Here is a 27,876-nt window from a genome sequence, read left to right as displayed (position 1 = left end):
AGACTTTGCTAACCCAAAAAAATCTTTCTTATACAGGTCATGCAAGTTCCTGATAGCAATCATTCAAAAATGGAAAAGATCTTTCTCTGTTCAGGTTATTTTCTTGGTTTTGACTTGCTTGCTCCTGACCTGATGAGCTGAAGAGACGTAGTTTACAATCAGTGTGTCCTTGTAAGAAAATGTTAGCAGCAGAGGGAAGATAAAGTTAGTTTCTTATGCAGGGTAGGGCCAATGTTTTGGTAAGTTAAGCAGAAGAGAAGGAAAAGGAGTGAAGTTCTCAAAATGAAGCGTAGAAAATGTTTCTTCTTAGTGGTTCAATAGATAGTTTTGTTTTCCAGGGAAAATTAAATGCAAATCCAGGCTGATGCATGAACTCCATTCTACCAAGACGTTTTATTTCTGTCAGCTCTGATTATGAGAAAAATCTGTAATTTTAGACCATAAATGTCTGCAAACTGTGATCCCCATATGGGTAGGTTCCAGGGCACTAGTCACATGTTAGAATCAAGATGCCCATGGAATTTAAAATTCTATCCCTGTTACTTTGCAGCCTGTCGAGCTGGGTTCTACAAAGCCTCTGCTGGCAATGTGAAGTGTGCCAAATGCCCCCCTCACAGCTCCACCTACGAAGATGCATCTCTGAACTGCAGGTGTGAAAAGAATTACTTTCGCTCTGAGAAAGACCCTCCATCCATGGCTTGCACCAGTGAGTAGCTCATTCTGCTCGGGGCTGTCATTCTTGCTGCTCCATCTGTCCCTCCACAACAGCTCGCCTGCTTGCTTCCTCTCATGTCCCACTGCAGTCAGCCATCCACTCCCTCTCGTGTCTTCTTGAGTGTTGGACAGGCTGCTGGAAATTGGTGGGCTGGGTTTGTGTCTTTTCTGATTTCATTTTCTCCTTCTTGTACCCTGTCAGACTCGAGAAGGAGAAGTAGGATTTTTTTATTGCTACCACTAGTCAGCCCTCAATCCTGAACTGCACCCTGAGGGAACTCTCTATTTATAAGAAAACATGGTTCTTGTTACCCTAGGTCTGTAATCTAGTGAAATATTGCAGGAGTCTCCACAGGAAATAACGAGAAGAGTTTGGTTATTAATGTTTTTTTTTACTTTTATATTTCTGCACCCTCGTTGCTCCCATTTTGGAGCACCCTTAGGGAGAAAATCTCACTCCCTGCTTTCCCTTTCCCAGGACCACCATCCGCCCCGAGAAACGTCATCTCCAACATCAACGAGACCTCCGTCATCCTGGACTGGAGCTGGCCCCTGGACACGGGGGGCAGGAAGGACGTCACCTTCAACATCGTCTGCAAGAAGTGCTCGGGGGCGGCCGGCTGTGCGAGCCCTGCAGCGACAACGTGCGCTTCCTGCCGCGCCAGAGCGGCCTCACCAACACCACCGTCACCGTGGTGGACCTGCTGGCACACACCAACTACACCTTCGAGATCGACGCGCTCAACGGCGTCTCCGACCTGAGCACCCTGTCCAGGCAGTTTGCTGCTGTCAGCATCACCACCAACCAGGCTGGTGAGTCTCCCTCTGCTTGTCTTTCCTTTGAAGCTGCTGGGTTTTGTGCACCTATTGTGTTTGTGGGGTTCCCAGATGAAGGGAGGAATCATGAATCTGATTCTATGTGGTATTTTCGGGGTCCACTGTTGTGGGGATGAAAGATGAATCTGACTCCATGTTTTTAGAAGGCTAATTTATTATGACATGACATGATTTGAATTATATTATATAATGCTATACTAAAGAATAGAGAAAGGATACTTACAGAAGGCTTAACAAAATATTCATGAAAAACTTGTGACTCCTTCCAGAGTCTGACACAGCTGGACAGTGATTGGTCATTAAGTTAAAACAATTCACATGGGTCCAATCAAACAACCACCTGTTGGTAAACAATGTCCAAACCACATTCCAAAGCAGCAAAACACAGAAGGAGCAAATGAGATAATATTGTTTTCCTTTTTCTCTGAGGCTTCACAGCTTCCCAGGAGAAGAAATCCTGGTGAAGGGATTTTTCCAGAAAATATGATAGTGACAACTCCATGTTCTCAGAGGGCTAATTTATTATTATATTATATTATATTATATTATATTATATTATATTATATTATATTATATTATATTATATTATATTATATTATATTATATTATATTATATTATATTAATTATGCTATACTAAAACTACACTAAAGAATGGAGAAAGGATACTTACAGAAGGCTTAACAAGATACTCATGAAAAACTCGTGATTCCTTCCAGAGTCCAACACAGCTGGACAGTGATTTGTCATTAAGTGTAAAGCAATTCACATGAAACCAAGCAACCTTGTTGGATGAACAATGTCCAACCCACATTCCAAAGCAGCAAAACACAGGAGAAGCAAATGAGATTTTATTGTTTTCCTTTTTCTCTGAGGCTTTTCAGCTTCCCAGGGGAAAAATCCTGGGCGAATGGATTTTTCAGAGAATGTGAATGCCACATGCACCTTTGTTTCCTCTCCCTGATTTGCAGGATTTGCTCTGTGCCGGGGTGACTAATTGTCTTGGATATCCCTGTAAAAGTAAAAGTAGAAACAAACCCAGTGTGTGTTTCTGTCAAAGAACCTGGCAGCATGACTGTTATGATTAACTCCCAGTTCCAAGTTAATAGTCTCTAATAGCAGGCTCACATGATTCCTTAGCCAGAATGTGTTTTATTAATAAAACCAGATTTTAATAAAACACTCATTTCAATAATCTCCAACGTAAATTACTATAGTAATCTTAGTGATTAATTTTGATTAAATAGAAGTGAAAAAAGGCTTTGATGTTAGATGCATAAAAAGCTAACATTAGAGAGGTTGAAAACACGGCTTTTCTTTTTTTTTTTTTTTTACTCCTTTACAAGTTGTCTCACCAACTCTGTATTATTGCCAACATGATGGGGGTGTGGAGCTGAACACTGAATTAGATCGTGGTGTCGCAGTTGATGTGATACAAAAGGGCTGCTCTCCTTCTGTGGAGACTTATTAAAGCCTTTGAGGCCCTGCCTGAGCACGGCAGTGTGCCCTGGCTGTTGGATCAGAGCCTTTGTCATCACTGCACTGTTCTGCCATTTGCTTCTCATTTGACATGGCTCCATTTATCTGAAAGTTGTGAAGAATCTAGACTCTTCCCTGGCATTTGGTTGGGTGTGAAATTTTTAGGAGCAATGTGTGCCAGTGAAGAGAGAGACTAGATGCTGCAATTTCTGTGCTTGTGCTCCATGCAGCTTCCATCAGGAGGCTTTGTACAGAAAACATGCATGTGTTCAGTAAGCTTCCTCCCACGCCCTCCCATCCCACACCATGTCCCCAAAATACTTCCAGTTCTGTCTTCCTGAAACCACAGACAAGTTCACATTGTTCTAAGTAGGCATCCTCCTGGTGGGCTGTGTTATTGCAATGTTTTTCACTGTAGAGGGTGTATGTTTTCTCCTTAAATCACAGATCAGCTGTAGTGGGAGGCATAAAAATGTGAGAACAGGCTATTTCCTGACCCCAGTCACTACATTTCCCAGTGCTCTGGGGGGCTGTCTAACTATGCAGTAGGCAGACAGAGGTGAATCCACCCAATTCAGCCCTGGAACCTGCATTTTATGTCCGTTCAATTTGTTGCTGTTGTAGTTCATTATTTTGGATTTTTGGATCAGTGACTTGGAGCGTCCTTGTTGAGTTGCCTTCTTTTCTCCTGTCTCTCTGATCAAAGGTGTTGCCTTTCAGCCTGTTCATCAGCACAGCAGTTAGAAATCACCTGAGGACAGTCCACAAAAAATAAACTGTCCAGGATCAGGGAAGTTCTTTCTCTGCAGAGGTTTCTTGCTTTGCAGCGTGCTTCCCTAGGGCCCAGAGCTGCTGCCTTTGTACTGCAAGGTGGATTTTGATTTTGGTGTGGAACACACAGTACCGGGATGTGGCAAAGTCAGAAGCATTTCTGGCAGTAGCAGCTCTGTTCACTGTAACCCACAGGCTGCTTAAGCAGTTTATTTTCTGCTTTTATGCATGGTCCATTTTTTCTTTAAGTACATTTAGGTGATGTGGGTTAATACAGGCTTAATTGTGCTATCTCTTGATCATGCCACTTGGTTTACTGTGTTAAAATTCCCTTAGAAACTCTGCAAGTTGTTAAAATTAGACCTTAAGTATGTATATAAGCAGTCTCTTAAAGTATAATTACAAAAACATAATTGCATTCCCTCACTGGTCAGATCACAAAAGGGATATATCAGAAGCACATTTTTAGCTCTGTAAGGTCTAGAATGCTGTCCCAAGAGAGCTTTTCTACAGCTTTATCCTTAATTTCCATGTACCATATCCAAATGGGTCTGGGTTGCTGTGAAGGGTCACAAATCCAGGTTAGACCAGAGGGGCCATGGGGCAGAGCAAGCAGAAGGAGCAAAGTGAAAACCTATAGAGGGTAGATGGGAACAAGAGGGTCAAGTCTATGACCCTCTTTTTGCAACAGCATTTTCCTGGCAGCTGCTCTGCATCAATCTGAATATTCTGTCTCAAAATACCAACTTTGCATGTGCATCTTCCTGAGCTCTTACCCCTTCCATTATTTAGTGATGATTCAGTGTTCATGCTTCCAACAAAATTATTATTAACATCAAATTCTAGTGAAAATAATTAAATTTTCTGTATTTCCCCAATTCACCCATGCCATTCCCCAAATATTTTCCTTATTTTCCCCCTAATACCTCAGTTCTTTATTGCATTGATGAAAAAATAGATGGGGGTTTTTTTTATCACTGTAACAGCTTTAAATGGAGCTTAGTTCTTGAGGACTTCAGGCCTTTTAGCCCAAGGTCTCGACAGGGCAGCTGCAAAAGGTGGTAGCAACTAAATTCAGCTACAATAAGGCAATGTCAGCACTAAACCAATTCCAAGGAGTTTTGTGCTGTCACATCTCCTGGCGTCAGCAAAGGAACAAATGGGACGTGCTGTAACAAGAAACTTCTTCAAATTCTGTCCTCAGCTCACCACAGGTCTTCCACGCAATTCAGGCAGGATGCAGATAGGTGCCAAAAGTAAGTAAATTGGAGAATAAAGAGGAATCCCTGCAGAGGAAACATAGAAGGCTTTTTGTGGGTTAAATTTTGGCTAGAAATGTCAGTTTTTTCCTAATTGTAGAAAGTGATTATGCTTCTCAATTGAGAGACTAAAAGTGCCTAACCCTGAGTTTTGGCCCCTCCACAGGTCAGTTGTACACCTGCAAAATTTTGATTCCTTTCTCTGTCAGAGACTTTTCCTAGTGGAAGCTTAGAGAGCAACCACCCCTGCATCCAAACTGAGGCATTTATAATGTATGCAAAGCTATATTATAAATAATAACAAAACCCCAGATCTACTTTATATCACCTCAAGCTTCCCTTGACAAGCAACAAGTTTGATTATCTAGAGTCTCTTTCTTTTATCTTTTATACTTCTAAAAGCCAGGAGGCAGAACAAGCCATGTAACTTGTTTAATAATCATTGAACCTAGGCATGAAAAACAAAGGAAATCAGTTTGTTTAAGGTGAAGGTAACCAGTAAAGCACTACAGAATTTTTACAAGAGTCCAGAATGAAAATTATTTAAAAAATAACCTTTTGAACAAAAGTAAGGTAGAGATAGAGAAATTAAGATCATTAGGAGTGTTGAAGGGTTTGCAATATCTTGATCTTCCTGTGCGGTTTAAAATTCCAAGCCATGTGTTAATTTCAGCTTGGAGGGATAAACATTTACAATGGAGAAAGAGCCAGTCAATTTTTCAGTCCTGTTTTAAGTAGAGACTTCTGTGGCTTCTTGGAAGGCTTGTTAAAACCTCCTCAGAAGCAGAATTTTATTTGCCTGAAATCTCTGGCTTCAAGGGAATAAGTTCAGCCCCAAGCTTTGTTTCAGTGTATGTATTTGATTATTTGCAGGTACTTTGATGCTATTTATGTGCTCAGTCTGCACTGCACTGTCTTCAGCAGCTCACAAATGATGTGTGATGCTCCCTGTTTAAATAAAATCCATATTTAGAGAGGGTTGTGTGCACTTACAACCTATATCCCAAGGCAAGTCCCTTAAGTAGATCTGTCTTCTAAGAGAGACAATTTGAGTGAGGCACAGATGTTTGGGGGATGATATATTTCTTTCTTTCCCTATGGCCCTTATAAAAAGGACAAGAAGATAGACTTATTAAAAGTGAGCTAATGACATGATGCAGGGAGTCTCTGGTTCACTGACTGTTATTACAGCTGTGCCCCATTACGTACTGAATACCTAGGACATGCTTGTTTTCCTGAATGACATTTATCTTTTGAGTTTCAAACATTCCTGGCATAAATAAAGATTTTACGCTCTTCAAATGTGTTTTACAGTTCAGCCCAGAGGCTATTCGAGGATCATTTTAACTCAATAAAACTCCTTTAGGGATATAAAAGGGAAGTGTTTTTAACAATGTCACTCCATGCATAGCCTGTTATTAGCTGAAGATGTTCTGCCTGCAAAGTCTTTGATCCCTTTTCCCCCTGAACGTCAAGGAAGCTCTGCCAAGGCTTCAAAGTCTGTGACACACACACTGGGCTCTTCAGTCCTCATGTGAACGCTCCTGACCTGACAGAAAGTTCACAGGTGAAGTTTGTGGCTCAGAGAGTTTCTCTTCTTCCAGAGCTTTTAGTAGGTTTTTCCACAGATCACAGTGAGATTTTATTCAGCAGTCACTGGATAATGGTTTTCTTTGCTTGCTTCTGTTAGTCTTCTTCATTTATTATCTTAGTTTGGTACAAGAGTAAAAATGAAGAAATGCAGGTTAGCAAGATGCTTAGTCCTCTGTTAAATAATAAACCTTACACTTGTGTATTTCTCTGTTATCTGTGCTGGCATTCTCAGTAATCACTGAGGGAAATTGTGCTCCTCTTGATTGTAAACACAGCTACCAATTTGCTTTCTGAAGCAATTCCCTCAAGGCAATTTGAAAGATGGAGAGAGATGGGAAAAATTGTTTCTTTGGGTTTGGGGACTGTTCCTGCAATGGGAATTATGAGCATAATATGTGTCAGCTTCTACAGCAAAAAGAGTTTTTTAGCATTCCTTTTAGTAAACTATATCTCTGTGTATATTAAAAAAAATCTTTTAAATCAAACAAAAAATATTAAATAATCTGCAAATCCAAAAGCATGTGAAAGATGTCAGCACCTATCAAGTCTTTTCGGTCATAGGTTCTTCTTTCCTGATGAACCTCCACAGAAGCAGCTGCTCCAAATGACAGGGCAAGAAGTTTGAGAAATTTTGTTTCTTTTCCTGTTCTGAGCAGGTGGAAAATACTTACTGACAGACCAGTTCAGGAGCTCTTGGTGATTATTTAAAAGGAGAGAAAATATTTTGTGTCATAAATTACTTATTTGAGGGCAATTGTCTTCTCCAGTTTTGGATAATGGCTTTTTCAGAGATAGTTCTTAAGTATATTCTTACATTGTGCATGGGGTTTCTCTGATTGAGGAAATAATCAAATTATCACAGAGAGGGAAAGTCTGCTCAGCACCCGAATGTTGATGTTGTGAGCATGGTGAATAAATTTTTGCTTCTGAACACTTCAGGAAATGTGAGGGTCTAAAATCCTCTAAGGTAATGTAACAAAGAGGTAGGGAAGGCAAAGAAAAACAGTTTATTTAAACTGATAGGGTCTTAACACATTCAGTGAAAAATATGAACTATTGCAAAGCTCCCACCATCACCACCTCAACAGAGAGCAGAAAGAATAACATTTGTGTTGTGAGTACCTTTGGGATGAATCCTTATGAAAGCACATCCAGCATTTATCTCCTCTCTGAAATAACAGCTGGGAATGCCACAGCACCATAATTTCCAGTTTCTGAAGCGAGTGCCTTGTGCAGCCTGATCCTCCCCAAATAGACATGGCATATCCATGACTTATTGTACATGTGTTTAACACATGAGCAAATCAAACCTTTTGTTTGCTCTGGGGAAGGCATTTGCTCTCTCTTTTCATAAAAAGAGGGAGAAGCAAGAACACGATTGCGCTACGCTTAACGACGTTTTCTTTTAATTTAGAATTTATTTGTAAAAGTGAGAAATGATCTCTGATAATCACTTGTCCAGTGACAGCTGCTGCCCAGAAGGTTGCCTTTCTGTGCACTTGAGAGGGAAATCAAGCAGCTGCCTTTTGGTGTAATTCCTGCTGAAGCTGCTTGTTTCCCCCTTTCCAGTTCCCTGCAGTCTTTCTTCCTCAGCACCTGTGAAATGCCTGCAGCCACTCTGGAGTCTGTAACCACAGGCTGGAGCCTTTCACAGATGCATTTGGGCACTTCTGCCATAATGCAGGCAGTCATCCATCAGAACAGCCATGAACAAACCACTTTTTTTTTTTTTTTTTTCTGTTTCTGGGAGAAATGTGCCCAGCTTTGTTTCATCCAATGGCAGCCTGCTTGAGTTTGCCTTTGAAGTTTCATTCTGTTTCTTTCATTCCCTGTTTTGACATGTGCAAATGTGATCTTGATAGTCCTTCTCCCAGAAACTGTGAGCCTTTTCACCCTCTTCCTTATGATGGAAGCCTACCAGGATCCAGCCTGGGGCTGGTGTGAGGGGCTTTTTGCTGATGTGAGATGAGTGGAAGGCACATCACCTTCAGGCTGATGGTCACCCAGTGATGTTACAGAATCAGGTGACATTTTACAGCCCAGGTCATAGAAACAGATGGAGCCTGCTCCGGCTCAAGGAAAAGGTGCAGGAGGACAAACACAGGCACTGTGCTGGTTTAACTACGTGTCCTGAAGATTAAAGGGCAAAGGGCTGTGCCTGCACGTGCCTTGAAGTGGTGGAGAGTTGTATCTGGAGGAGCAGCATGGAGGGTTTAGCAGGTTTCCAAAGAGTTGTTAAAGTGGGACTGTTTCCTCCTCCTCCTCCTCCTGCCTCCTGGGAGGTACCTGGGGACCTTCTTGGAATGTGCCCCTGGGATGGGGCTTGCTTGCTTCAGCACAATCCTGTAGCAGTGCTTAAGAGAGAAAGTGAGTAGGAGTGCAGCCAGAGGAGGTTGAAAACAGGGCAGGTCCTGCTTTCTGTGAGCAGGACACTCTCATAAATCCCTTCTACCCTAATCCACGGAATAGATGCTGGAGGTGTTAAAGATTCCAAGTAAAAGCACAGCTGTTCACAGACTTCATGTTAGTGTGACCGTGTCATGGAGGTGTGACATCATTACAGGGATCTGTGAGTCAGTGCTTGGGACTCTTACAAATCGACTAGTGGAATTGATGGATAAACCTAGAAATAAAATGTTGGTTCTCAAAAAATCCAGATGCTGGGTGGTTTTGCATTAATCCTAATCCAAATGTGTGTGTGGAGCATTATGAGCAGCACCAGAGCCAGCACCATGGTGAGTTCTCTCCTGTCCTGACTGTGGATGTGGCTCCAGTGTCCCAGAGAAACTCTCTTCAAGCAAGAGATCAGTTTGTTCATTCAAACACTGGTATTTCTACTTTAAATTGCATGATAGTTTTGTGGCTTGGATGCTGGTCCTCTAAGACTGGCAGATTTAGGTTTGAGTCCCGGTGGATCCTACTTTGGATCAGAGAATGCAGATTTAATTTTCAGGTTATGATCTTTATTTACTGCTCTTGTTCCACATTACCTCCTGAGGGTATCATAGACATTAAAGAAAATTTATAGGTTATATCAGATTACAGTATTATGATTAGATAATAAAAGCATCAATTTTCTAAAGAAAGGAGAAGGAATAAGCCTTCCCTTTTTTCAGCAGGGCAAAAGTTAAAAATTGAGTAGAACAGTCAATTCTGCTTGGTCACCATCTTTCAGCATAGTTTGGAAAGGCAAAGCATATTTTACTCTTGTTTGCAAGCAAAAGCTGGAAGTGAGCTGTGAGTCATTTTAGAATTAAATCCTTTACTAAAATGTAATTTGTGACCTAGAAACCTAAGCCAGAAACAATAGGACTCTAAATGTTTCAGCAGTTGTACACATGTGCCTTCGCAGAGTTAATACTGAGTTCTCCCTTTCACAGGACAGGGAATTTTCTTTCAGTGCATTTATACATCTGTAAGCCAGTCACATATGAAAACAATAACCAAGGAATAAGGAAAAAGTCAATAAGGAAATTTATATATAGCTGCTATTAAACTGGAGGAAAACAAGTCATCTGTTGGGGTCAGTTTCAGTGGGAAATCAATTTGAGCAGAGTTTTATTGTCGTCTCTGCAGATCCTTCATGTTATTTGCTTGCACCTTTAATAGTCATGACTAAGGAGGTTTTTACACTTGAGCCTGAGCTCCCTGAATCATTGTGTTTGTTACCTTTTCAACATCCACATTCCCAGTTGTCACAAATGCTACCTAACAACAGCGAGCGCTCAAAGTACATTTCCCCTCTTAGCTCCAGGGAGTTTTCAAGGTTCCTGTTAAGTGCTCAAAGCAGTTAGGCTGCAGTGCCAGACAAATTCGAACCATGTGAAGTGTAAAAATGCCTCCCTGTGCAATGCATGGGACTGCTGGGACTCAAACTCTTCATATATGTCCACACAAGCCTAAAGTTAGTCAGAAAAGCCCAGCTGCTATTCAAGTGAAGAAGTTGAGTGCTAATACATTAATCAAAATATTGATAAAAATGTAAATACCTGGCAGCATACAAGACATGGGATTATTTTAAAAATCACTGAAACATCATCTTAGTCTAAAAAAGTACTCTCCTTAAGTTTTACCTTTAGGTGCAAGTTTTCTAAATGGTGAACTAACTTAACCTTTGCATGCCTGTTGATACTTTCATATAGTTTTTAAAATTTCAATTCATCCTAAAAAGCTTAATAATGTCTCATTATTTGCTAACCCAGTTGTTTTGTCAGCGAGAGCCACAGCTTTAAAATAGAAATTTAATTTTTAATTTTCAATTTAAGATAGAAAAATAATGGAAATTTGATGATAAATGGCTGTTCTAAATATCATATATTTCTCTTCCTTTTTGTAGCCTGATTTTGAATTCCATCTTCGTCCTATTGTGGTTATTTAATTCTCTTTAGGAAACTCTTGATTCTCTCTCCCTCATATGGAGAAATAAAGTCTAAGCATTGTTGCACATGGTGATGCCTTCACTGTTTATTGGTTTATAATGTTAACTGCCTTTACTTTGATTTTTCTCTTTGCTGCATTTTCAGACACTTCCAATTAAATAGTGAAATACAGTAACTGAGATGCTCTGATGTTACAAAATGAAAATTAAGGCTGACTTCTGTTTATACAGTATTTAGAACTTATTATTATTTAGAGCTTATTAGTATTTAGAACTTATTAGTATTTACAGCTTATTAAGTTTTACATTGTATTCTAGGTATGGGTACAACAAGAAATTAATTAAATGGTCCAAATGTCAGGTTATTTCTCCGAATTACACCCCAGCCCTGGGTTGGGGCCATGTTCAGGTTACCTTAACTCTTTCTTAAATTCATTGATTGCAGTAGATTTAAGCATAAACTTGTAAGTTATCTGAACAAGATATTTCTTTAATTGGGTTCAAGATTTCTAGCACTTTTCAAACCCACTCATCTAACAAGTATAGCAAAAAAAAAAAATGCATTAAAATTTAAAACTGTGACAATCCAGCTTCTCACTAAACTGCAAAGAAAGGTTTTGTGCTGGGATTTTTTTCCATTTTGTCTCACCTTGGTGTGGGATCAAAGGTGGCTGAAACATGATGTTCCCTTGATTATTTATCTCCCCTCCCTGAGCCCATGCAGTGGGATTCTGGTTTGCCAGACACTCTGGATGTCTCATTTCTGAGCAGCTTTGGGAACCCTGGGGATTAGGGAAGGTATATGAATGTTTTATAATGTTATTGATAACTGCAGAGCAGATGTTTTCTAATAAACTGCTGCGAGATAAGTTACTGGTAGCATCTGCAGAGATGTGTGCAAATGAACTCAAAATAATTAATACTGTGTTAGGAGAAAGCTTGTTTTTAAAAGTTTGTCTGTATTGGAGCATGCAAGATTGTTTCAGCCTGCCCTGAGAATCTTTTAGAGCAAAATTACCATAATTTATTAGGGGAAAAGCCATTTCTGTTAATCATATATTAATTATTCATAAAATCAGTATTAATTTTACCTTAATGGGAAGTGTTACCAGCTGGGTACTGGGGTTGATAATCTATTCACATAGCAAAAAAGAAAAAAAGAGGGATAAATAGCTTGACTTGAAAAGAAGACATAAAAATGACTTAGGAGAGCATAAAAGCAGCAAGTATGGATGTATGAGTTCCCATGGAGCTGGCTACAGCAGGGAAGTTCAGCCTGCTAAGCACTTTGTGTTTTGGCTCCGACACTGCTTTGTGGGATTCAAGTGGAATTGCTGAAGGATGTTTGTTGCACACAAATCCTGTCTGCTTCTCCCAGACTGATTTTAGGAATTTAAATTCAGGATAAATTCCTCCTGCTGGAAGAAAAGAAAAAAAAATTGTCACTTTTTAATATTTTGTGAACCGTGTGAAATGTGAAAATGCAGTTCAGAGGATGTGTTCAGCCTGGAATGAACATGAAAAAGTAGATCCTCCACTATGTTAAAGGAGGAATTCAATACTTAGATTATGACTCAGGACTAGAAAGTATATTTTGCTGGAAGTTCAGCAAAATCAAAAACAGAATGAATTTTCAGAAATTAATTTTAATTAAAACCTTTCTTTTTCTTTCATTTTCTTTTCTTTTTTAATTTTTTTTTCTCCTGACTTCTGAAAGTTCTTTTGCAAAAATGAGAACCCAAATAGGGCATTGGCTGAAGCATGCAAATATGTCATGCCTGTAAAGTGCAGCTAGTTTTATATGAACAATAAAAGCTTCAGAGGATTCAGCCGATACTAAATTGTTGAGATCAGCTCTAGAGCCTTTTTATTAGGATAGCAAATGTTGAACTTATAAACAGATTTTATTTACATGTTAAGATAAAAGGCTGTTTATTAGTAAAAGATTTTTTTTTAAATGACAGTTACAACCTCCAGTGTGTGATCTGTAAAATACAATCTGATGAATTTTAGCCAAAGCCATGGAAGAGAAGCATTTGGAGTGGGAAGTCAACCCAAAAGAAACAAAACAAAATAATTTTTAAAAATTGCACGGCTTTCAGTGAGTCCAGGAAACCCAGACCGGGTCTTGGAACAACTTATGGATCTGGGTGGTCTAAAATTGAACCAATGTTCAAGAATCTTAAGTAATTATTATTTTTTTATGTGTGTGTTTAACACTGATACTATTTCCACATTGTGGGTGGTGTGTGAACCTATGGTATGCAATCAATTGTCGTGCCTAACCCTGATCAATGCACATAAAAAAAATTATGCTATTTTGCAGTTTAGGTTTTCCTTTTTTATGAATTTTCATTTTCAAAGAAATGTGGTGAAAAGTGAAGAGTGTATGGGAGCAATTTTCCTCTGAAGAACTTAACCAAATAATGATGCCAAAGAGGCTGAATTGTGCTGATGGTTATTCCCAGCCACGAGTACCAGGAGCTCCTTGTACTTTAATGCATCCCAGCACCCTTTTAGACTTTCTTATCAAAATGTTAGGAAAGTCTAAAGTCAGAGTTCTGCAGAGTCTGGTAATGATAATACCTCGGCATTATAACAAACAGGTACTGCTGCTATTTTACTCTGTATTTCCCACTGAATATATTTCATTGCTTACACTGTAGTAGCAGATCAAAACCATCTGCTGCCTTGCCACCAGTCCTCCTCCAGTGGAGGAGAAAATCTCAGCTGGTTTTCCATGAGGCCAGGGTGCTCCAAGGCAGGAGTACTACGGCTGCAATCCAGCTGCTGCTGTCAGTGCGGGGCCAGACCTTTGCTGGATTAAATGAAAACCTCACTCTTTGCCAAAAGCTGGAACAGAGATAAACTCAGTTTGCTTCTCTCCCTCCCCTCTCCCCCTGCCCCCTCTGCAGCTCCATCCCCCATCACAGTCATAAGGAAGGACAGGACGTCCAGGAACAGCGTGTCCCTCTCCTGGCAGGAGCCTGAGCATCCCAACGGGATCATCTTGGACTACGAGGTCAAATACTACGAAAAGGTGGGAAGGTCAAAGAGGAGCGGTTTGCTCAGCACTGCTGGGATGAAATCATTGCATCTTGCCTGTGTTAAGGGTTCAGAAACACTCAGGTTTGTACAGCCTGCCTCAACAGCACTGAGCATTGGAACTGCTCAGTTTTTGGTGATGAGAACATCAGGAAATGCAAAGCGAAATCATTGTGCTGTCTACCAAGTTCACAGAATTCACAGACTAACTAGGCTGAAAGAGACCTTCAAGATCTCTTGATCCTTGACGCTTGATCTCTTCAAGACCATTGAGTCCAACCCAGCCCCAGTACCTCAACTAAACCCTGACACCCAGTGCCACATCCAGACTTTTATTAAACATACCCAGGGATGGGGACTCCACCACCTCCCTGGGCAGCCATTCCAGAACTTTATCATCCTTTATGTAAAAATCTTTTTCCTGATATCCAACCTGTATTTCCCTTGGTGCAGCTGGAGGCTGTGTGCTCTGGTTCTGTCAGTGCTGCTGGAGAAAGAGCCCAGCCCCAGCTGAGCACAGGCACCTTTCAGGAGCTGTAGAGAGTGATGGGGGCAGCCCTGAGTCTCCTTTTCTCCAGGCTGAGCACCCCCAGCTCCCTCAGTTGTTCCTCATGAGGAATCTCCAAGCCCATCACACAAACACAGAGTAATGCAGTCAATATGTAATTCTTTTATTTTCTTATTTTCTGAACTAAAATTTTGTTATTATGCTGTTCTATCATGCTGTCAGTGTCCATCCATTTACCCACATGCTGGTGGCACTTCCCTGTAGCATGAGCATCTTTTACATGAAAATTTTTTGGAAAATGTTCGCTGGCCTACTGGGCTGGTTTGCACTGTGAAAGTTGTTTTTATGAATGACTGAATTATTCATAAATTGCAAGCAAATGACTACAAATGAAAGAAAATCTACTTTCTGCTTTTTATTGGCATTTTCTTTTATTTATGACTGTTTATTTAGACATCCTATAGAGATCTATATTTACAAAAGAAGTCTTTGTAACAGAATGTTTTTAGGAGGTCTTACTGATAGAATTGAAAAGACCATAAATTGTTGTGGAGATTGAAGAGTGTGGTCTTAGCCATTTTTTCATAGATCTATTGATAGGTCTATTTGATATATTGCTCCTGCAATTAACAAACTTTGAAAAAAATGCCAGAATTTTGGTTTAATTGAGCATTAGCTAACAGTCTTTATATCTAATAATCAGGCTTATATTTCATACATACCAGTGAAGATGTAGTGATAATATCCTCTAAAAAATGCTGTTAAAAATACTCCATGAGTATTCAGTTAATCTTTAGAAATTTCTTTTTCATGGAGCTTTGGAGTGGGATAATGTGGTGTTGGTAGCTCATGCCTGATCTTCAGATGAAGAAAGAGGATCAGAAGGCTGGATGCTGAAAATATTTCTCTCAAATTTATGCAATCTGATTTTGGGAAGAGTTTTTTTGCTGAGCACTTGAACCTTCAAAGACCTTGGTAAAAATCTAAACATACCATGTGCTGGTGATAATGGGGGAAAAAGAAATCATCCAAAACATTTCAACTCAGTCTTATTCAATGGAGCAGCATCTGTGGACTTATACATTGTTGGTTTTTCTTTAATTTCAATTGGGACAGGATTAATTTCAGTCATCCCCAGGAAAGCAGGGCTTGGGAAGACAAATGCCAACACTCCAAATATCCCCCTCTTCCTTCTATCCCAGCCTTAGAAGCTGAGCATGGTGCCACGTGGGATGGGGTATGCATGTGCTCAGCTGGGATCAGCTGTCCTGGCTCTTTCTCCTCCCAAATCCTTGCTCACCCCCGGTCTCTTCTTTGGAAAGGTGTAAGAGGCCTTGACACTGCAACCACTGCTCAGCAATAACAAAAATATCTCTCTATTATCAAACCTGTCTGTTTTCAGTGCAATTCCCAAAGCTACAGCTGGATATTGTGAAGAAAATTAATTCCACCCCAGCCAAAAACAGCGCAGGTGATCTCTTGGGTTTTACTTGCCCCAAAGGGAGAGATTTTTTCCCCTGCTGTGCACATTCAGTTAATTTTAATTAAATCACATATAAGTTGTATTTGTGTTGGTTTGAGATTTTTTGATCATCTTTCTACACCGAAATTGGGGTTTTCTGTTCACAAAAATTGCTATGCAGTGCTGTTTTATGCACAGACAGAGCGCACAGCTCCTATTCCCACCGGGTGTATCCACTCTCAGGGAGCACTTGGTTGTCAGAAGACAGCTTTATAAGACAACCCACCAGTCTTTGGGGGCTGATCTTGCACATGTGTTTCTCCCCTTTGAAGTCTGTGATCAAGAGTTCATATGCACCAGACAGTTTTCTTAAACCAGGGAGCCAAGTGCTTGACAATGGGAGCCAGACCATTTAGAGCAAAAGGCTTTTAAAAAGCCAACCTTTCTGGCACCAGTGCTTTTAATATGTGTTCTGCAGGCCCTTGGGGACTCAGAAGCCTATTCCTCAGGGTTTATGAGGGGGAAAAAATTAAAAAGCAAATCTGTTGTCAGGAGACTTGAATCTATGTATTTTTAAGCTTTGCAAATAGGTTCAAAACTAATTCTCTGATAAACTTGCTTGAGGCAAGAGCAGCTCATGCAGAATTGTTACTCTTCATTCCTCCGCCAAACACCTTTGAAAGATGCTGTTTTTCAGTCTGGCATCTCTGAGCATGCTTCCTTCCCTCCTCTTTTAAGAGGAGAGGTTTCTTTTCAAACTGGTCCAGTCCATTTGATTTTTCTGCTTCAGAAATCATCTTGGTTGTGCTCATCAGAAAATCCACTGCTGTTAAGTGGAAATAAACCCTTCAGAGTTAGCAAATCTGGGTATTTCTCCTGACAAGTCATACCTGATTGCTGGTAGATGGTTTATGTTCAGCCATCCTTTTTCATCCTGCTTGTTTTCACTTGATATGTCTTTTGTCATCCCTTAGAAATTAAAAGACAGAGCATTAATAGAGCAATGCAGGTCAGCCCAATTCTGTCATATATCTTGTTCGTGGCATTATTTTGCTAAGCTGGTCTTAAGGTATTTAGGATATTACAAGAGATTTGGAATAAAAAATACAATGTCACGTATATAAATTGTAATGTCTTGCAGTTTTTTTCTCGTGGATTATTGTCATAAAATATGTGAAATACATTCAGTTTCTCAAGGGCAGTTAATTAACCTGCTCATTTGGGGTTTTTTCACCAGTTATTGCCTTTGTGTAGCTGAAAGAGCAGAACTTTATCTGTGTCTAAAGAAATTAGTTGCTACAGCTTTAGGAAACTATTTGAATTCGTTGGAATTAATCAGAGTGGCCTGGGTTGGAAAGGAACTTTATAAGATCATCCGTGACCCCCTGCTATAGGCAGGGATAATTTCCACTATCCAGGTTGTCCAAAGCCCCATCCAACCAAACTTTGAGCACTTCATAGCATGATGAACTGAGTGGCAGTTTTTCAGAAGCAGTATTTGGAATAGAATTGTATTTTTGAAAAAAAATACAATTTAGAGCTTTATTATGAAGCCCCATCAATGTTTATTCAAAACATTTAAAAGACACAAAATCTTCTTTCAGAGGGAGACCATATGGAATTTTTAGGCATTTATTTTATGGTAAGGCGTAACATTTTATGTTAAGTTAATGGTACTAAATGACACCTCAGTTTAGTTCATCCATATAATGCTGTGTTGAATTTTAAGTGTCTCATCCATCACAGTGCATAAATAACAAAGCCATGTTTTTCCCTTGCCCAAGCCCTATTCTTGCCTCCTCCTTGTCCTTGTTCACATAATCATGTTCTCTTGAAGGAGTATCTTGTCATGTGAAGGTACAGAAAAAAGCCATCTCTTAAACATCACTCATAAACTATTAATTGTTACAACTAAATATGTGGCTTACAATTAAATCACGTACTCTTTATTAAGATGGAGTCTTCTGCAAACAGTGATTGAAATTCAGCTTCAGGCTCAGGTTGCTAAAATAGATTTGCTTTTGCCATCATAGGAATTGTGTGATCAGTGGTTACAGCCAACACAGAACTCTGCACTTTGAGGCTGAAAAAGTGCATTATATTCAAATCACTTTGTTGATTTTCAACTCTAATTCTTCTGGCTTTAAGTGCAGGTAGACCATGAATACACCACAAGAATTGTAGGAAATGTCATATCCATGCAGAGCTCACTTCTGGCAATAAGGAAAGCTGTATCAGGGCTATGGTCTCCTCCCAGAAATGTGTACTCAGGTTTTGGCCTCTCAAGTGCACATGAAGCTGATGGAAAAACTATTTTTCCTTCTATAATATAAGCACTTTCTGTGCTTATCTGGAAAAGGGCAAACCATTCACCCTTCCTGGTATCAATTTAAAATGTCTCCAAAATATGATTTTTGTAAAACAAAGTGTAAAATTATAAAATGTCACTTGCAAATGAGACCCTAACAGCAGTAGGATGTGCTTCCCAGCAAAGGTTGTGTCTGATAAACTATGCAGAAATATTCAGGAAGAAATTGCTTTGTGCATCCAAGCTCAAATTTATCCTCAGAGTGTTTGGTTGAAGTTCTGCTTGGCAAGGACTGACTCTCCTTTTTGTGTATTCCTTCTGCTTATGGCAGCTCTAGTGCTGTATCTCTGAAGTTTTCCTTTATCCCCAGGAAAGATAAACTTGGGCTTTTATGTGGTGTTGCACTGATTTGATTACTACTAACATAAAAAATGACTTACAAAATATGTGTGTAAAAAGCTTCCCATAAACTAGAGATACCATGACATCCTCCATACCATTGTTTTAAAGGTTTATTTTCCAAGTTCCAATGTGGATTATTAACAGACAGGGCCATGACTCTGTTTTCCCTTGCACGTATGTATCTGCACCAGAAAGAAATGTTTGCATTTCATAAAAGCAGCCTGAAGCGAGATCAAAATGAATGTTCAGTCATAGCATACACAAAAGATGTTGTGTTTTAAAGACAAGATTATTATGTCTTTGAAATTAAAATAGTTGCCTACATCCAACTGAATGACGAGATAAGGAAAGCCTGCAAATTATAATACTAGGCCTTTGTTAGTTCAAAAATAAATAATTTTACACAAGCCTGTTAGCTCTTTACAGTGCCTTCCTGTAAATTTGCTCCCCTGAATTTAGAACAGAGATCTCTTTAAAGAAGTATTGGGAAACTCTGAGGAGGTCCAATGCTGATTTCCTTTTTATTTTTACTATGCAAAGAAAATGGGCCATGGTTAACATTTTTATAGTCATTCTTTGAAGACTGGGTCCAGCTCACCCTGTCTGAGGTTTAGATTCTGGATGGTAACTTTTAGGCACAAGCTTAGCTCCTTTTTCTGTTTTCTTAAATTTTTTTTTTCTTCCTTTTTTCCTTTCATTGTGATTTCTCACAGGCATAATGTTGAATACTACATGGAGATTCTGGCAATTTTCCTAACCATGGTGTAAATGTTTCTGTTTCTGTATATCAAAGTACTGCCAAGAACAGGGCACTTAGGCTTCTTTAGCACCAAAGTGAGCAGTTTCTGATGTTCACCTACTAACCTAGAATATCCTGACTCTATTCCTGCAGACAGCAGAGCAAACACACTAAAACAACTCCAGTCACTTGAACTTTACACCTGGAGGTGAAATGGCAATGAGTGTGTTGGGTGTTTTCCAACCCCTGAGCTCGTGCATTGGCACTGCAGAGTTGTCAGAGTGAAAATGTCAGCCCCTGAGCAGCTAATGCAAAGCCATCAGACATGATGAGGGTTGGGTGAGATGCTCTGCATCCGACGTGCCTGCGCTGGGCTGCCGCTTTCAGCCCGACAGGATTCAATGGCCACAGTGTTCTGCATGGGGCTCAAAGCAAAAGGGCATCACATGAAATCCCCACCACCTCCAGAATAAAAAAAAAAGTTCATGCTGTGGAACCTAAACAATTGAGATTCTCACAGTTTCCCACATGTGTGGCTGCTGGCCAAGAGGGTTTTTTTTCCTGAGACAGTTCCAGCTGCCATATTTAGGAAGCCAAAAATGCTCTTTTGGTACAAGATGGCTTTAGTAAAATAAGCAGTACCTCAGGCCCCAAATGCATGCTTAGATGTTAAGATTATGTGCTTACAGTGGGACAGAGACATACTTTTGTCAGGATTAGCTTTTTACACAGTGTGAAGTGTATCCAAACTTACCAAATTACAAACCAGTCCTCCTCTTATTTTATATAAAAGACATTATGTCAGACATAGGTGACTCTCAAGCAGAGGGGGTTTATGAACATAGTCCAGGATTGAGTTCAGTGTGGTTTTGTCCAAATGAGGATGGACACAACTATCTCATAGTTTTTATAGCATAATAGAAAATCAGCTAAATCTGCCTTTTTGCTGAGCTGAGGAGCCTGAGTGGGGTTTCCCTTCTGACTGTTATAGAGGCAACCACTGTCTTGTAAAATGTGAAGCAGTAAAAACTGCATCCTGCAACAGCTCTGCAGGGCCCTAAAATGTCTAAGTTGGGCTGTTACAACTTCCAGTTCAGTGCAGTAGGCAAATCTGATTTATGTTTTTTTAAATAATCTTTTAATAATTTTCTTGTTGTATTATAGACCACGGACAAAATTATGCAAAACCATTTAATAAAATGTCATAAACTCAACATGTCTAGTATTCAATTTACAGGACAATACCATACCATCTGATGATTTAAAGTATCTTGTTAAAAGATGATTGAAAATGAATGTTTGCACAAGTGTTTGTTAGGCTATAAATATTCAAAAATACACCAGTGGTCTCCAGGATGTTTATAGTAATTCAGAACCAACCAGCTTTTTTTTTTTTAGGGTGTGGTTTTAATCTGATGTCTTTTTTCAAAAGCAGGAACAAGAGACAAGCTATACAATTCTGAGAGCCAGGGGCACCAATGTGACCATCAGTGGCCTCAAGCCTGACACCACCTATGTCTTCCAAATCCGAGCCAGGACTGCAGCTGGATACGGCACCAGCAGCCGCAAGTTTGAGTTTGAGACCAGCCCAGACTGTATGTATCTGTTCAAAAGGTTTTTGCTGACATCCTGCCCAGTTCCTGACTGATCTCAATGGCTGCTTTCACTCCTGCTATAGCTGAGGAAATGTGTCTCATAACTATTTATGATGTGTCTTTCTTGGTAGCACTGCTGGATAACTTTATGTTTTATCACTAAACTTGAAACAGGCTGTAAAGAAAGTTCCATCCCAGAACTATCACAGATGGTGTTTTCTTCCATTCCCTACCCTACTTCTACCTCAGGCCAGATCTGATGCCTTGCTAGACCGTGGCTCCTGCTGAGGGAGGAGGTGTGATAGAAAAACAAAGAGTAGTGTCAAGCCAAATCTTTCACCCTGATTCTGTGTATATTTGAGATATGTTATGTATTTCATCCCCACTTCTTCCTTCTCCACCCCAGCTCTTATTCTGAAAGACAAATAAGCTTCATGTTTAGAAAAAAAGAGTTAAAAATTGCTGTTATGGTGACTTGCAGCTTTGGTGTTCTAGTTGAAACTAGAACTCAGTATAGGACAATTACAGCGAGGAGGAAACAATCAGTTGCACAGATAAAAAAAATGAAGTTTAGAGGTTAATGAGTTTTCTCTGCAAAGTAATGTTACCAAAAGAAGGGGAAATTGAAAAAGTAAGAATGTGGAAGGAGACTGGGGTGCACATCTCAATAAGAAGCATACAAATTACACAGATGACCAAAAAATGGCATGAGTTTCTTGCTTTGTTACCGCGTTATCCTAAATCAGTGCAGCTGTGGGTAACAGGCACTGATGGGGATGGTGTGACCCTAAACAGAGGCTCTCTAACCCGTGTGGGCCAGGAATGGTAGCTGGAGACTGGCCCTCACGCCAAAGGTCTAAAGCCATCCTGTCATTTTGTAACAGTTCATTTTGTAAAGTTCCATGCTCAGGGACCACAGGGAGATACCCAAAATAAGGCAGAAAATAGCCCTTATTTTCCCTGTAGACATCTATGCCTGCATGCCCTGGGTTTCTACAATCTTCATGTGGATATTGTCAGGCTTAGCTGGGAAATTAGCTCCTAAAAACACTTTCCATCATACAGAAGAGGAAGTGAAGGTGATGATTATTGGATTTCTTGCCACGGAAATTTTCCCTACTGAGTATGACATAAAGTATGTATGGCATACATGACATGTATGTTTGTATTTATGTATATGTTTTTATATTAGCATCAGTTTGCCAGCAGTTGCTACAATTAGCAAGAGTAAAGATTGAGAGTAGCAGAAGCAGCTTTGGTAAATTGGCAAAGATGGCTGGAGTCTTAAGTTTTCTTCTCTTGTATTTATTTGTTTGATGAGAAATTATGTCCTGGATTAAATATCTGCCAGGAGACCAAATGTTATACAATGATGCCTGTCCCCTTTGTGCATGTAAATTCTGATGTCACCAATGAGATGTGTGTGAGGTTATTTACACGTTTTTGTGTTGCCTTTGCAGCCTTCTCCATCTCCAGTGAGAACAGCCAGGTGGTGCTGATTGCCATTTCAGCAGCAGTGGCCATCATCCTCCTCACAGTGGTGGTGTATGTCCTGATTGGGAGGTGAGTCTGGGGTCTGATTTGCACGTTTTCTCCTGTTGCCACATCCCAGGGGGGCCCTGGTGACAGTGGCACATGGAGTGTCATGGTGTGCTTGTTTTTTAATCCTTTGTCTGCTGCCCAGGAGCTCCAAACACTGCTCTCAGTCAGTAATGAGCCCGCTCACATTAGCAGCCCAAATCATGCAGCAGTTGTTAAAAAATGCTATAAACACATTCTCAGGCAATTGTAAAATTAAACTGTAGGGGTCAAAAATCAACAAATCCTCTCATTAGCCAATTTCCTCAAATTCCCTGAGAACATCACATGCCTCTATAGGGCACAGAGAAAGTAAATATCATTAAACTTTCAAACAGGCTTTTAATTGTGCAGGGAAAACATTCTATTCTGTTTCCACCTGCAGTTAACACATAAAATTCTCTGTATTAATTTTTTTTTCTCTTTGCTTGTAGATTCTGTGGATATCAAAAAGTCTAAACATGGCACTGATGAGAAAAGGCTGCATTTTGGGAATGGCCATTGTAAGTTACTGAAGCCTTTTAATGCTTCTAGATCTGTTGAATTCCTCCCCTAGGTAACTGATATTTTTCAATTAAAAAAAAAAAGTAGAGCCATACCTCACTTAAACCAGGGTGAAATTAGGAAGAGAATTATCCCTTCTCTTGTGGGTAAGGGGATTTTCCCCAAACAATTATTCTTTGTTTCAACTTCTTTCATCTGTGTTCAGGTTACCAATGAACAAAACATCTCTGTCTATGTTCAAACAATGCATGTGGTTGGAATTGTGATATTGATCCTGCTGTGCAGCACTGAAATCCAGAGTACAACTACAGCTTCCTCATTATATAAAGTCTAAGAAATATATTTTCCTTTCCCAAAGCAAAATATAAATAAATTAAACCCATCTTGATGAACACTAAAGCTGCTGTGAAAATTACTTGATTGAAAAAGTTCACCTACAAATAATTTTAATAATCTGATTCTGGATCCCCTTTGCAATGTGCATAATTTTGTTACACTTTTCCATAGCAGAGCTGTGGATCCTGAAGGTTGGCTCACAGGCAAAGCTCCATCCATACACCCTTTAAAACAGGACAAAAATTAATTTTGGAGCAGGAGAAGCTGAGGGGAAAAGAAGGTGATAGCCTAATTCCTGATCAGGAATGGGAGGATTACTTGGTTGGTTTTTCATTTAATCGCCGTACTTTGGATTTTTAAATCTTTACAGGCAAAGATAAGGCCCCTAATAGACACCAAGACAAGAAAATCTTTTTTTTCACCCACATAATTCTTGATGTCTAATGAGGCTTTGTTTAATAAGAAGCAATAGCTCATCTTTGAAACTGTTTCAACTCCAGATGAGTGTCCTGCTACACCCTGTAAACCATGGTTGAATCATGTATTTCTGTGGTTTAGCATGTTGTAACATTAATATCTGTGGGGTTTTTTGCACACAGCATTGGCATTCTACTGTTTGCAAGAAAAGAGCTGTGGGGTTTTTTGCACACAGCATTGGCACTCTACTGTTTGCAAGAAAAGAGCTGTGGCCCCTCCCACATATAAGTGAATTAACATTTTAATGAGGGATTTACCTGCAATAGCTGGAAATTAGAGCTGCTTCCCAATCCTCGTGACAATGGAATAACTGTTCTCTGACTGTTCAAATTATTATTCTTTAAAGTTTCCTGCCTCTTCTTATCTCCAGAGAGCCAAGAGCAGGAATATCCACAATTTCTGTCTCCTTCTGTCAGGGGATACACAAGCTGCAGCCCAACAACTGCTAACCAACTATTCTCAAAAAAATCTCTAAGGTTACATGTGGCCCATAGAATTAATGCTTCATCATCCAAATTTAATGAGGTTATAAAATAAAAGCAGCCAGTAAAATAAGTGTCACAGACAAATAACAGGTCAGAATTTGCTCTCCTTACTCCCACACAATGGAAAGTTGCAATCACTATTCTTAAACATGGCAGTGCTGTTAAATTCCTGTGGATTAAATTGCTTTTAATTTGGCTTTAGATATTTATGTACTGGTTTCTGAGTAGTGCCATGCTGATTCACTATGCAGTAAGACCAGAGCCAATCATGGGCCTGGTATATCTGTTAGAAGTTCTTGAAAATTATTTGTTATGGATTTTGCAGATATTTATCTGTTAGAATTTGTAAGTATGTACGTGTGTGGCTGTTGAAGTTTTCAATCTACCAAATTACAGTCATTCCCAAAGAGTAAGAAAATTGCTCCTATGAACTAAAAAGGACAAAGTAACTTCCATGGCTGTCGTAAACTTTCAGCATCTTATACATAGCAGCTGGTTTATTTCAGTCAGTTTACTCTGAATTACTTTTAAAAAGGCTCCAGCCATGAGCTATTCCCTGCAGCCTTATTACAAATCCTATAATATTACTTCAAAGGAACAAAAATGTTTCACCTCCTCAGATCCTCTCCCTTTGCCTCCTCTGGCTGGGCCTTTTTATTTTTTGCTACCTTTAGGGCAATTTGTGCCGTTAAAATGAAAATGTAAATTATTATGTTTGCACAGAATGAGCTGTAAAGTAGTGCAGCTTAACACATGTGCACGTGTTTATTATCTGTATTTCATGACAGAACCCAGTTACTGCACAGGCTGCCCTTAATTATTGGTGTGAAGGGATTATTCTCCTTGCAGCCACCATCACCTGATCTTGGGAACCTCTGGGGTCAGCATTAAAAATCCCAAGCCAAAAACCCCACAGTGCAGAAGCTTTTAATTGTTATTTTTATTGGGGATGTGAGGGGGCCTGTAATGTACATTCAGCATGGACGGGAAGGAGCATTTACAAGATTTTTAACCAACAGCAATATACAGCCAATTACTTTTTGTTTTACTTGCAGGTAATTCTGTAATCATCAGGCTCTTGAAGGAAGCACAGTTGGCTTTTAAGGCTGTGCACACACAGCCCTTGGGAGCATGGCTCTTACTTTGCTTTGTTTTCAAGGCAATTAGCTTGGGAACTCAGTTTTATCTTTTTTTTTTGTTTGTTGCTGTGTTACCCAGTTATCATAACTGGTATGATTATAGTCTGAGGCCAATAAATCCCCATAAAATTGAGGGGTTTTTTTCTTTTTATACACACACTTTCATTGTTTGATAAAACAATTTTGTGCTCTCAAGGTCCGAAGGTTTTTTTTCCCCATCTTTGCAACCCCAGCAAAAAAAGGTTTAACTATTTTAGCAGTGAAAAAATTGCTGCAGTATAATAATGCTAAGCTGGAAAGGATATTACTGAGTGGGTCAGAGCAATGTTTGTTGAAGGAGTTAATATCTTTTACAAGACCTACTGGTGCAGTTAGGGAAAGCTGGAATACATGTCTGGGAATGTAGGGTTTGTGTCAGAAGCAGAAAACTTCGAGCTGGGTATTCCACTTTTTGTTAATAAAACATATTCCTGTTGTAAAATGAGTACAACAGAGGCAAGCACAGAAGGGACTGGGTGCAAACACAAGCAAGGCTTTGAGCTGGGCAGGAGGAATGAGGCTGTGCTTGCTTTCAGCGTTTTTGTTGGAGGCAAAGGTTGGCAATGATCTCTTCCAGCAATCCCTAGCCAAGAAACTCTAGAGGTGCCCAAAATAATAACATGGATGTATGGGGAGCAAAGCTCTAGAACCAGCCTTTATTCAGGACAATTATCTGCCATCCTTGAATGTTCTGGCAGAGAGATTGAGGCAGGGGTGCATTTTTTTAATGTATAAGTTTCTTATTATGCGTCTTGTTGATTGACTTGGATTAAAAAAAAAAAAAAGAGTTAATCTGATTTCTTAATATATTCCTAAGAACATGTCAGGTTGACTGTAGCAACACATTTTGTTCCTTGCCCCTTTTTTGTTACTTTGGAAGGGTCAATTTAAGGCAGCATCTAAATGTTGCCTTAAATTGCGGATATTTGAAATGGGTTGTCATACTTCTCTGCACTACATTAGTGTCTGGTTTCATGCTGCACAAAGATTCTGAAGACCCACAAAAAACAGTTTGGTTTGAAGAATTTCCTTCTTCAAAGGAAATTCTTTCCTTCTTCCTTCTATTGATTTGGTTTCTGTTGTCTCATGAGCTTTATTTCAATTCTAAGTAACATTTTCTCTCTGAATTTGTTTTTACACAGTAAAGCTCCCAGGTCTGAGAACTTATGTAGATCCACACACATATGAGGATCCCAACCAAGCTGTGCATGAATTTGCCAAGGAACTGGATGCTTCCAATATATCCATTGATAAAGTAGTTGGAGCAGGTAATGATCACCAGATATACTGAACTAAAGATAGATTTTTGCTGGGTATGTACTGTTTTATGTCTTTAGGTTCATAGTTGTGATTGGAAAGAAAATGTTTTAGAAAGTCTTCAAATTAGCAAGTCACATTTGCAGCTGATTTCAGTGCAAAGTTAAGGGCATACAATTTTCTATTTCTTTTTTTTCCTGAAAGAAGGGAGACAGCAAGACAGCTTTTCAAAGGACACCAAGCCTGTACTTGAGTGCACCACTGTTGGAAGGGAAAAGATCATTCTGCCTCACTTCTATGTTTCTCTTTAAAATCTGTCAGCACAGAAAATGTTATCAACTGTGAAGATGTTTTTTTTTTTTTCCTCTTTCCCCATAAAAGACTCTTAACTATTATGCCTTGAGTGAAACCACAAACTCATTTCATAGCAGTCACCACGCATCCATCAGGCTGCAGTGACCTTTGGCCATTGGATTGATTTTGGTCACTGCTTTGGATTTGAATTATTGATTTAGGAGGAAAGGGTTGTCTATCCAATAACTGGTTGTCTGAGCCATAAAGATGCCACAGGTTGTTGGATTTACAGGAAACAAGCTTGTGAAATGATCAGATTTTGTATCAGAGGAGCCAGATTACAGAAATTCTCATTACACTGAGTCTTGCAATGGAGCATGTAGTTCCTGATGGAACGTGTGCTTGCTCCTTGAAGTGAAGTGGCAGATTGTCTCATGGAGCCAGAAGATCGTGGAGTGTTGCCTTTCCTTCTATATTAAAGCATTTACGGGGAGTACTATTGATTTTTAATCCATTGAAAAATACTTGTTCCTTTATTATTGATTTTTTTGGCTTCTCTCTAAGTATATGGTTTGAATTAAAACCATGAGATGTGAGAGACAGACTCTGAGTGCACAGCAAAAGATCTTCAGCTGGAAAAAGTGTAGAACCCAAGGTACTGTACTCAGTGCATCTCCTG

At 39.6% G+C, this 27,876-nt stretch overlaps 1 protein-coding gene across 1 annotated transcript in view; it reads left to right on the top strand.

Annotated features, from left to right (window-relative positions):
* EPHA3 (EPH receptor A3) overlaps positions 1-27,876 on the top strand; it is a 176,293-nt gene that overhangs the window by 113,156 nt on the left and 35,261 nt on the right. The window contains 9 exon segments of the mRNA XM_030945987.1: positions 551-706; positions 1,193-1,321; positions 1,324-1,527; positions 13,945-14,069; positions 20,926-21,088; positions 22,549-22,651; positions 23,101-23,113; positions 23,115-23,169; positions 26,789-26,914. Coding sequence (XP_030801847.1) covers positions 551-706; positions 1,193-1,321; positions 1,324-1,527; positions 13,945-14,069; positions 20,926-21,088; positions 22,549-22,651; positions 23,101-23,113; positions 23,115-23,169; positions 26,789-26,914 — 1,074 coding nt within the window.

Source organism: Camarhynchus parvulus, chromosome 1, assembly GCF_901933205.1.
Source record: "Camarhynchus parvulus chromosome 1, STF_HiC, whole genome shotgun sequence".
In the NCBI taxonomy this organism is placed as follows: domain Eukaryota; kingdom Metazoa; phylum Chordata; class Aves; order Passeriformes; family Thraupidae; genus Camarhynchus; species Camarhynchus parvulus.
This window is presented reverse-complemented; position numbering and strand designations above follow the sequence as displayed.